Genomic DNA, 11,786 nt, shown 5'->3' with positions numbered 1-11,786 from the left:
GGGAAAGAGGTTTCCTGCACAAGGAACTGCCACCAGTTTTCTTTCAGATTTCTTTCACATTGCTGCGCCAGCGTGTGCCCACAGGCAGCGTGAATATAAAAATGACGGAGGTTATGTTAACAATGGTTGAGTTAACATCCAGAAACGATCACATAAATCAAATTTGGAGAAGGATGTACTTAACTCTGCACCAGACTTTCATTACATTGTTATTGTTCTTTCAAAGTAAACAAACTTGGTTATGCATTCAAATCAGGCCTGTAAGTTTTCTTTCACAGTATTGCCTTTTTTTTATTTTATTGCACATCAGCGTACAATAAAAACAGGTCACTCAGCAGCATGTGTGGATAACAACAGGTTTATTGATTTTCAAAAGCCAACTGATTAAGAAACAGAAAATGTTTTTCCTTTTCTTTCCAAAAGGATGCAGAATAAAACCAACATATATAAATCAGGTCATCAAGCACCTGCCTTTGACTCACGTAAGGTTTATAATACCCTTTCCCATCTTCCAAGGATGCAAAGACATTCTGTACTCAACCACTGCTCTACAACTGTATGCCTGAAGAGTCAGGCAGGATTGGTAGAAAAGTGCTGGAATATCTGGAAGATAAGGCAAGAGGATCAGACCAGCAATTTACCGTCCAGACAGTTTGCAAACAGCGAGGACTCTGGGAAACAATTTGTCTCTGGTCCTATACATTACGGAGGCAATTTCCTGCACTGGTTCCCGGTTTGACAGCTGATTAGAATGCTTTTATCTGAGAGCTCAAGAGAGATGTAATTGACTTATGAGGAATAATCGGTGTTTGTCCATTTTTTGTGTGTCAAATCAGGCCAGGCATTTAGATCACCTTTACTGAAGTCTTGTTTGGCATACACACTGCATGACTTGGTTGCTAAAAGGAACCTCTTATAAGGAAGAGTGCATAGCACTGATGATTGATAAAAAAAAAATTACTGTGCCTTCTTAGTATCTTCTTACATCATGGATTTATCATATTATCCAAAAAACAACAGCAGCATGAGTAGGGATAGCTGAACTAAATCTAAAATCTAAAGGTAATCTAAAAATTAATTCTAAACTTAACATTTCAAATTTGAATTTTGGAGAAGGCACTGGTAAACTAGAAGAAAGACAGATAACCTCTCTGCACTGTCTAGGGTTTCCCGCTACCCTGCACCTTGCAGTTCAAAAATCCTTCAGAAAGGAAACACTGCAGTTTTGAAGAAAGGACTGAGAATATGCACAAAGCACCAGAAACCTACATAAAAGAATTGTTGCCTGAAAGCTTTAAGTCTTGTGTAGAGGGACCAAGAAGCTCAGACAAATATACCAGTTGTATTTCTCAATCGTCTGCGGCTGGCATGAGAAACTGACAGGTTTTGATTTAAAAATAGTAAGAATGTGCCAATACCAATCTTATCATCTGAATATACATTGGTCACCGTAACTAAAACAACCGAGATGAACATGTTGCACTGTATAATATCTACAGATAAACAAGTGTTGTACTGGAATCTTGTAAATTTAGAAATTCTCAGGAGACTTCCTCAAACTAGATGAGAATCCAAAAAAGTTGTTATAAACATTTTGTTTTCATTTGCTTCTCGGATGTATTAAAAAGTTATTTGTTCCTTGACTTTCGATAAAATTCAATTTTAGAGGTCAAGTGCTTTCTGTTAACTGCCATTGTTCGCATGGGTACAACTGTATTATTTCTCTTCAAGTGGGTAAACATTTTTTCAATTATGAAGAGGTTGTGAGAAAGAGAGGAGGACTCTGAACACATCAGAGAAAAGCAGAAAATTAGAAGAAGTAAAACAAAAGATCTTTCAAATTTTCCACTTTGAGTCAAGATTCCATTCTTCAACCACCTGCACAAGCGCACAAAATTAATGCAGAGCCCTGTTTACACAAGAGGTGCTCGTATGCTTCTTTGGCTAATGTAGTTAATGAAATCTGAGAGGTTCTGGGACTCCAGCTTTCTAGGTCACCTTGCTATGGGCTTTCCTCCTCTTTGAGCATTACACCTGAGGTGCTGGTGGCTTGTAACAACTCAGTTTTCAAATTGTTGCACAATTGTTGGCATCTTGAAGAATACTAGTCATGCAGTTCCCCCCCAATCCCAAAATATATTCCTTTTGATACTGTTTGAAAGAGACTACAGAACTTGAGAACTATGGAGATTATCCCACTTATATACCGAATTATCCCATTACACCAAGTTCTGGAGAAACTAGGGTTTCAAAGGCCAGTTAGGTAACAGAATATTAGCCTTAATAACAGGAAGAGAAATAATAGATTAAATCCAAATTTAAGATTAATTTAGATGTGTTTCTCTTCACAATTTGCATCCTTTATTGGGGTCATCAATCATCTTTATGCAAACAAACATCTTGGCATCTTTTATTAAGCCTCCTACGGCATGTTGTGTTCTGTTTCGCCACAAAGTTGTTATCACTTCAATATGAACCTTCACTTTGCCACTTCAATCTTCATACAGTAGCACAGTCAGGACCTTTTTTTCCTAAAACTGCAAATGTTCTATAGCTGATTATAGTTTCTCCAACAGGAAATGGTACATCCCCTCCCCCTCCACTCCCCTTGAGAAATGGCAACATAACCTGTAATAACAGCAAACCCAACTGTCATTTATCATCTTAATGATCCCTTCTCCTTGTTCGTTCTTTTCCTTTGGTCATTTGGAAAGCATCCTCAGTGTTATCATCTTCAGTACACCCTTTCCCTTTTCTAATCAGGGAAAAGAAGGTGGGGTGGCAGAATGGGTCACGCATAATTTGGAAACTTTTAAAGGGACATTCTCAGTTGAACTGAATCCCAAATCTGTATTAAAAAAGTAAGTAAGTTACAAACCTGTATGATCAGGTCAGTGTTCACTAAGACTTTATGTGTGAAGCACATCTAGTTTTTTGTTTGCTCTGCTTGCTCTCATGAGTTCTCCTGAAGCATTCATAACCCAAACTGCTGCATTTTATTAGCATATGAGGGCACATGCATCCACCAGGTTTACATTCTGGCTTTCATTTTCTACAAATGTAGCGTAAAAGCTAAACAAGCAGCATGAATGGCAGGAAATAGAATATACTTTTCAATCTACCTTGTTATTAAATTTTGCAGATAACAACTCTTAAAAACACTCAAAAATGCAAACAACACCCCGAACCAAAAAAACTTGCCGTTATTTGATGAAAAGGGGGAGCCAGACTGACTTCCAATGACATGAAGAATTTTTGAATATAGTGGAGTGTTACTAGGAAACAGAACAATCTTTGTGCTGGAACATTTTTAAGAGAATCCCAATTCCTCTGCCTTGAATAGGAAGCTGAAAGCAAGGCCATAGGCTGACTTCAGCTCTGGGAATGTTCTTCCCATTCAAACCAGACACAAGCTAACCAGATTAAGAAGCCCGTGTGCCTTCAGGATGTTGATGAGTATCTTTTGGACATGCTTATCCATGAGGAACTAAGGGAGGCATTATGTAGAAATGATGCAGACCTCGTAAGATCTCCCCCTTTCTAATTTAATAACCATCTGGAACTTTGGACTCATCTCCACGGGCTGGGTTGGGATCCGAGTAATCCAATCAGCCCTTGAAAATTCCTCACAAGACTTTTAGTGTCCTAATTTAACCTGGGTCAGAAATATCTAAAAAGGCATCTCTCACTCCCACTTCTTTCTCTAGCCAAAGGCAACAAAACAAGACAGTTAACCAAACTCTTTTTAACCTCAGTCATTTGGGTTTAGGTTACTTGATGGTTCAGTTTTGGGTTGGTGGCTGTGGTTAAGTTTTATTTTCCCTGGAGATGGGCCCTACCTGAAAGCCCTGGAGTTGTTCAAAATCCAAAACCAAAAATGAATGTAAATTTTGCAAATGGACCCGTCTGTAGACAGGCAGAAACCACAGATTCAAACATCCACAGACTTGGGTTCTTTGAGATGAAGACTTTTTCATGAGTTCGTATCTTCCCTTACTAACCCTGACAACACTTTTCATTTCTGTAGTACCTAATTCATCACATGCCTGCAAAGCATCACTTTATTTGCAAACAAACTGAAAACCACAGGATTTTGCTTGACTCAAATCAGACAGCAAATCAAGGACAGAGACTGAACAGTACCTAATACCACTGTTTATCATCATCTGGTACTAAAAGTACATCATAGAATCATAGAATCATTAAGGTTGGAAAAGACCTCTAAGATCATCACGTCCAACCGTTAACCCAACACCACCATGCCCACTATATATATATCTACACTAACTTAATTTGCTAAGCTAAGCTTAAAGCAGGTGGGGTTCTTTTGGACACAACTTCTGCCTGCATGACAATACCAAGATCCTAGGAAACATGCAGATAGATCTTTGGAGTGTTTACAGACATGTTTTGACCTTTTAGATATTCTCAGTTCCCACGCTATGTTCCTGTTGCGCAAGGTGTAAGGAAACAGAAATCTCTTTGGGTAACACTGTTTTGGTAGAGACCCCACTCTGCATACTACATCCTTTCCCTTTCCTTGTTATCCCTCCTAGATCAACGTATAGAGAAGTGAATTCTGTCAGACACTGTGGAGGGCTTACTGAAAACAAGTGGGTACAAGATAACGAAAGCAATGGTATGACTGATACTGTGACAAAAACAAAGTGTCCCTAATGGAGAATTTTTCAGGAAAAGTTAAAAATCCATGCAGAAACAATTTTAATTATATTCCTCCATGATAGACGTATTTAAATATAGTCAATTAGAGGCTAATAATTTTGTCATTTGGAAGCAAAAATTCAATCCCGAGAAAAGCTTAGCATAAACAAGATGGGAAATGGAGAACCACTGTTTAAGTCTTAAGAATGTCCTTGTCTTCTGACTTAAAGCTGGGCAAGCAAATTTGTAAATAAAAAGTTACTCATCTCAGATGTAAACTATGTTATTTTGGTACTCTACTTAATTTCATCTGGCAACAAAACAAAGTATCTAGTATAACTGGAGCAGGGTGAGGTCTTCTTGGTTATTGCTGCATGTCTACCTACAATTCTAGATTTGTCACAAGGAATTCCCTCAAACTTTTGGTTAATGCAATGAAGAAATGTACCGTCACAGTCACTAGCACAACTCATCATGGGATAATGAAATCTATTTTAATCAATGCATATTAGTCACTGGAGGGATCTGGTTCAATGACTCACTGAGCAACTTTGTCAATCAGAGAACAAAACTATTGCTGCCTTAGCCTATGGTCCTTTATTTCTCAAATCCAAACCATGCTTCGCTTAAAGGAAAATTGGATCAAGTTAATTTTCGTTGCAGAAGTGTTTCAAATTCTTAATTATTACGCTGCACACATTCAGTTTAAGTCCTTTTCTATTCTGTGAACACAAAAAGGTCCATTTAATTCACAGAAATGCAGAAGTGCCAATAAACTGCCATCATTAATTTCAACCTGCGTTAGGTTCAGTTACAAGCTAGAGCTACTGAGTTCAGAGTCAAACTTTCCTAAAATTTGTGAAGTTTGGTTTGGAATCAGTCTCACATCATTTATACATTATATTCAGCTGCTTGATGGCACCTAGGAATTGCCTATTCCATCCTTCTGGAAAATAAGTTTCTAATGCCAGGACTTTTTTTCTTCCGCTGCTTCCATTTTAAGGAATGCCTTATTTGCATAAAGAGAAAACCCTCTCCCCATTTTCCTACAAACCTACAGGGCTGTGCAAAACTTGTATCTTTTAGTTTAGGAGTTTGAAAAGTCTGAATATTTGTTTGTAAGCACCCTAGTGAATGTGGAGCCCAAAGTCTGCCATGTCCAGCTTATTTTTTTCTGGACTGTATCTGCAGCCATCAGGAGCAGGTGATCCCCTTGCCTTATTACGGCAGGATGGAAAAAGGAATGGTCGGCTTGCCTCCTGGGGGTTTTCACACCCGGCTGGCTAACAAGTATCGGCTGCCGCAGCTTCCCCGGGGAGAGGAGCTGCTACGTAGCTTCCCCTCAAGCTTCTGGCTTGATACCGTCAACACAAATGAGTATCTGGTTGGTCATGCAGGTCCCCACAAGTTGCACGGACTGAATCAAGAGGCTGAAGCAAGCATTCGGCCCTCGCAATGCAGAACCGAGGAGTTCTTGGTGACACAGGGATATTTCACATTCAATTTTGTATTCCAGAGTCATCTTAAGAGTCCCAAAACCCACCAGTGCAACTACGCCTCAAGGAAAGCTTGCAACTAGGCAGAGAAAAGACAGGACGATGCTAAAGCCTTGCATCTCCTCCAGACAGGATCCTGCAAAATCCTCACGATCCTGACAGACTGGCACTGACAGGGTGAAATAACACTCACTAAGTTTCTATATATTGCAGAGAGGCACCGGAGAAATGTGTAGATGGCATCACAGACGTTAGCTCAAACAGCAAGAAGCCAACATTAATCCAGTTGGCTTTGATTAGGGCTACAGAAGATCCCATTTTCAGAGTGCAGGAAGTTTTCCTGTCCAAAAAGACTTAACGGTGTCTTAAATTACACAGCGACTTTACGGCAGGACTCCAGAAAAAACAAAAGATATGGTCTCCTCGGTGTTAACTCTTAATAGCCATAGGAGGGAAAAATCCACTGGTTTGACTGAATCTGTAAGTATGTTAAAAAAGTTACATTTAAGTAACCTTTAGTCTGACATTAAATAGCAATGGCCTGAATTATTTTTTTAAATGTCAATTTTCCAAATGAATGTCAACTCTGTTCAAGAATGAGCCTCAGTGTTTTCCCTTACTTTAAAACAAGGGTGGTACTGTTATTTGGAATAGTACTTCAGATGGTAGAGGGAACTATCACTATTTAAGCTCAGTTTGTCTGAATTAGTGAGAAGCTGGACTAACGTTTATGATGCATTTCTTTATAATTGCTGAGGATATTTACCATAAAATTTTCTCTGCCTCTCTCCCTTCCTTACTGTAACAGCTTTCAGTATATGGTTGCTGCCTGTCAGTTATTGCCCCCAAACAAATGTAACATGGTGCCAAAATTTTACTGCAAGTATTAGTTAGGCACATTTCAAAAAAGTTTGCAGTAGTGACATTTATATATGTTCCTTTTTGATAGAATGTGCAGCACCATGGGCTTTGCTGCTTATATGGTATGCACAGCAGAAATGGATTTCACAGATAGATGTACATGAACAAATAATATAAAAGTCAGTTTACTTCCTGGCAAAACACACATCTGTGTGCTCTGACACCGAGCATCTTCATTTACCTGTAGGTCACCGAGTCAGCCAGGCCCAGTGCACTTGCCATCTACAAAATTAGTTGTCAAGTACCTAGAAATCTCAATTAATTTAGCACTGAAAAATTAAGCCAACACCACTCCCTAGGCAGAAAGCAGTCAATACATAAAAAACTGAAAACAATGGGAAATCCAAAATCAGGATCACTGCTTTTCCTTACACAGAGATCATGATCAGCCATAGTTACTTCTTTCAGATTAAGGAAAAGCAGTAGAAAGAAAGTCTAAGTCAGAAGTCCCCGGCACAGAGAGCACAGGAACACGAAAACCCCAGGTGCCCCACCTCTGTGGGACCAGAGGCGCATGCAGAGAGAGGCATCGCTTTTAAGTTCAGCAGTTCCAGGAGAGGGGTTATGCGGAGTGCCCAGCTCCTTGTCTGATCAAAGGCCGAGCATTCACCGGTACCTCTGTCGCCATGGATCTCTCTATAGACAGCCCCATAGACAGCACCAGCACTACCCAGAAGCTGGCAGGATCTGAAGGATGGCAGGGTTCATCTACAGGGGATAAAAGTGAAAGCCCTATTGCCAGAAAAAAGAGCTGAAAAGTTTTTGGTTTCTTTAACCAGGGAGAGGAAAGAACATACAATGAGAATTTTAAATAACGTGTATGTATTCAAAAGAAAAAGGAAGTAATTAATTTAGTCACCTGAATTAATTCACCTGAATGTGAATATATATTCACTTCTACTTCATGAATGAAAAGAAGGGTTTTATTTTCCCTCCGTCTTTATAAGGGCATCAACAGTAGTATTTCCAGCTAGCCTAAAACAGGTTTTTCTTCACATTTTTCATTGGCAAGCCAGGACTAAATTATCCTCAGAGCTCTGCTCAACCAGTACATTATTCCCTTTGACCTGGGAAAACTGCTGGACCCATCCTACCCCTTATGGCTTTCTACCTCAGCCATAGCAAGCACCCTGATGGACTTATGACCTAGAAAATACCTTTGATCAGCAAGACTGAAAGCAAGCGCCTTGGCAGGCGGCACTAACTTTGCCAGCCTGGGCGCACGCAGCCTATCAGAGCCCAAGTCCTCCCCTTCCTATTAGCCCCTCTTTCCTCCTGACTCCCAGCCAGACCTCACCCTTTGCGGCTGGGGTTCTTCCCCCCGTCCCTGCCACCTACCTCCCGCCCCCGTCCCCAGGCAATCGGGAAAGCAGTTACAAAAAGGAGACGTAAAACTTGGGTTTGATAATTGCTTTTTAACGAAAAGCATAATCTCTAGAAGCTTGAAAGCGTCATCACTAAATAAACTGTCGGAGTTTCAGTCTGTTTTGATGAAGACGGTGAGTAACTTTTGTTTCAAAGGTTACATGGAGTAGTCTGTGCAGTACACAAGGACACATCGAGATCTGCCTGTGTCTGAACACTGGAGTTAACACAGCATCCAGACTGAATGCTACAGGGCCCAAGACTAAGAGTTCTCTGTTTTTTTATTTTATTTTATTTTTTACACACTTGCTAATGGGTCTGCATCAGTATAGAGAATCCATCAGGTGAAAAAAAAAACAGGATCTTGATTTTTTTTTTTTCCCTTTTAGATTTGTCCTCCTTTATTTACAACAGTGGCAAAATAACTTCAATCAAAATGAGGTTAAGATTATTTTTAACAGATGTTCACTGCTGGCCTGACCCAAAATCCATTGACGTCAATGAGAAGACTCCATGGGGCTTTGGATTGGGTTCTAATTGTTGGAAAAATTAATGTTATTGTAAACCACTGGTCAGTGCTGTCACATGCTCCCCTTCTGTGCCAATTCTATATGACCGGATAACAGACTCACATAAATCTGTTCCAACTGTTAGCTAAGAGGCTAAAGGACACAGAGGTTTATCTTTTTAATTCTGAAGCACCCCCTGCCCTGCCCCAGCACACCCCATGGCACTACTGTATTTACTTGACAGACTCAGCATTATGGACAGTATTCATACAACCAAAACATTTCACAGTCAAACACTGGGTGGGAATAATAGAATTATTACTGCTGACTGTATGAAGACAGCTGAACTATAGATAAATATGAAATGAGATACTTTGGTTCGTATACTTTCAATACAGATTTTTTTTTTAAAATACAGGCCTGAAGGAAGGGTTGCACTTACTGTTAAGAAGACGGAAGTCTATAAATGGGTAGGAGCCGCGGCGCTCGGAGAGAACCCCTGTTTGACCTCTCACCCGTGCATCTCCTGCAAAACACAAAATCCCCAGAGACGTTAGAAGGGGCAGCTGCCTTTCTCTGCTGTTTACATCTAGATCTATTTTCTGTTCAAAGTGATGATGTTACGCTCCTCCAGTGGGAAAACGAAGGTCCAAAAAATCATCTCCCATGACATCCCTGGGTAATTGGGTAAAGCAGTACAGCTGATCCTCTTACCAGAACAAAGGCACAAACCCCCCCGTGTTTATTCTATTGAACAGCTTCTCGCCCAGTAAGTAGACTCTCACTGCTTCAGGAGTAGTGTGGAGGTCCGTTTTCTTCCCCAGACAAGACCAGTTGGATTCTGACTGTCATGGCATCACACACAAAGGTCTCAACCTTGGACTAGGCTCACAGTCCAACTGACCTCCAAAGCTGTGGGACTGGTCTCAAAATCATGAGTTGATGAAAAAAACCCCAAACAAAATACGAAGAATTTAAAGTTGCTTTTGTTTTACTTCCTGCTCTTTGAGCATTGGAAAATGTCAGCCTTCTCCTCAGACACCGAAGCTGCTTTATTTAAGCAAAACCTGATGTTCTCAGATAAGCATTACTCCAGAGCTTTAGAATGTAAATTTAAATATCATAAAGTGACAACACAATACCAAGAATTAGTATCGCTGTGTAATTCACATTGATTAGTACCTGACTTACCACGTATCGTTGATGAAACAGGCAAAACTGATTTAAGAAGAAAAACGCTACTCGGGATGAGTAAGAGTTACAAAAACTCACTCTAAGTAGATAGGAAGCAGATGTCATTTTTACATCTCCATAGCTTTAAATACCTTTACTGTAATTTAATAATTTCTTTACAGGCAAGTAGCAAGACCAAAATACTAAAGAATCTTAAGTAAGATGAAGTTTGGAGATTTTAGAGGTTCAGGTTAGAGTACTCTAGCTCTTCACCATACCAATTCCTCCCCTACAGAAACACAGGCCATAGTGCTGAAAGCATACCCGCCGCACTTCCTCAGACAGCTCACACTGTAGGCCTCTCAAAGTTTGCAATAAAATTATGAATTATTAGTTAGTTTGAATTGTGCTTCCTCTGGGATACGAATACAGCATCTGACTAATCTAAACAAAAATAATTTAAGAATTTGGCTGCTAGTGCTAGCTTCTACTGCTGGTGTTTAAAAACAAGAAAACATCTTGCAGCATAAAAGGACCTAGTTAGATGCTGTTATTTTTTTCTATCTGATGTTCACTTAAAATGTGCTTACAATTATGTTTCAGGGAAGAAAGCCAAGCAGAACTATTAAGTTAAATATTTGAGGTGGAGAAAAACTTCCGTGCCCTCTAGGGGTCCTTAGAGGTACGAAAGACACAGGAGCGTGCACTCAGATTAAGAATATTTCAAACACAGTCACTTTTGATTATAAATATAAATCTATTTTCTCTCATCCTTACTTTCGCTTTGCTTTTTTGTTTCCAGAGAGAGAACACGTGTTCCCTGTACTCAGCTCCCGCTTGTCAACCGCTGGCTCTAAGGAACCAGCCCAAAACAACTCAAGCTGCTGTTGACCCCACTTACCCCTCCTGATAGCAGGGGCAGGAGGTGCAAACCTCTGCCTGCTCTTCAGCTGCTGCACTTCACAGGTATGATAATAGCGTGGGTACACCTTCATCAGCAGTTTAAAATCATGTCTAAGTTGTGGCAACAGTGGCATGTAAACCTATTCCCCGGCGATCCTTCTGTTAAAGGCAGAAGGGTGGAGCAAATAACTAAAGAGTTTGTAAAACACAGAAGCAAGATTCATCAGCACCCATGAGTCAGAGCTCATAAGGCAGCACCTTGACTTAAGAGCACTGCTCTCCACCACAGGTAGACCCATCAGATTGGCTGATTCGTGCAGAAAGAGTAAGAATGGCAAGCATATGGTACACATTATATAAACCCCCAAAAATCAGACAGGCTTGAGCCTGTCGCTAATACAAGCATCAGCAAATTAAGAACGGGTGTAAATTCAGAGCATGCCTTGATTCAGGCTTTTGTTTTTCTGTATGCACCAATGAATTAACAGGAAACTGCAAATAATCCCCTGCATTGACACACTGATATACATGTCACTCGTGACTAAATCAACAGTTACTTTGAAAAAAAGGAGAGAAATTAAAACTCAAAAAATCTGAAAAAAACCAAGACATACGATACTCTAAACCCAGAAAGACTGATTTTCTTTCTGGACATGAAAGAATAAATCTATCAGATCAAAAGAGGTACCATAGTACTACAGAATAACAAAATCATACACAGTTATGTATGGAAGAAATTGCCTAACTCTCATCTTAA

At 40.0% G+C, this 11,786-nt stretch overlaps 1 protein-coding gene across 1 annotated transcript in view; it reads right to left on the bottom strand.

Annotated features, from left to right (window-relative positions):
* PDE7B (phosphodiesterase 7B) overlaps nt 1-11,121 on the bottom strand; it is a 35,921-nt gene extending 24,800 nt beyond the window's left edge. Inside the window, exons 1-2 of the mRNA XM_009587691.1 lie at nt 11,028-11,121; nt 9,396-9,479 (exon numbers count right to left, since the gene is read on the bottom strand). Coding sequence (XP_009585986.1) covers nt 9,396-9,479; nt 11,028-11,121 — 178 coding nt within the window. The remainder of the gene's footprint in view (nt 1-9,395; nt 9,480-11,027) is intronic.
* Nucleotides 11,122-11,786: the final 665 nt, after the last annotated feature.

This window comes from Fulmarus glacialis, unplaced genomic scaffold, assembly GCF_000690835.1.
Source record: "Fulmarus glacialis isolate BGI_N327 unplaced genomic scaffold, ASM69083v1 scaffold41941, whole genome shotgun sequence".
NCBI classification, from domain to species: Eukaryota; Metazoa; Chordata; class Aves; order Procellariiformes; family Procellariidae; genus Fulmarus; species Fulmarus glacialis.
Note: the sequence above shows the minus strand (reverse complement) of the source record. Positions and strands in the feature narration are given on the sequence as shown.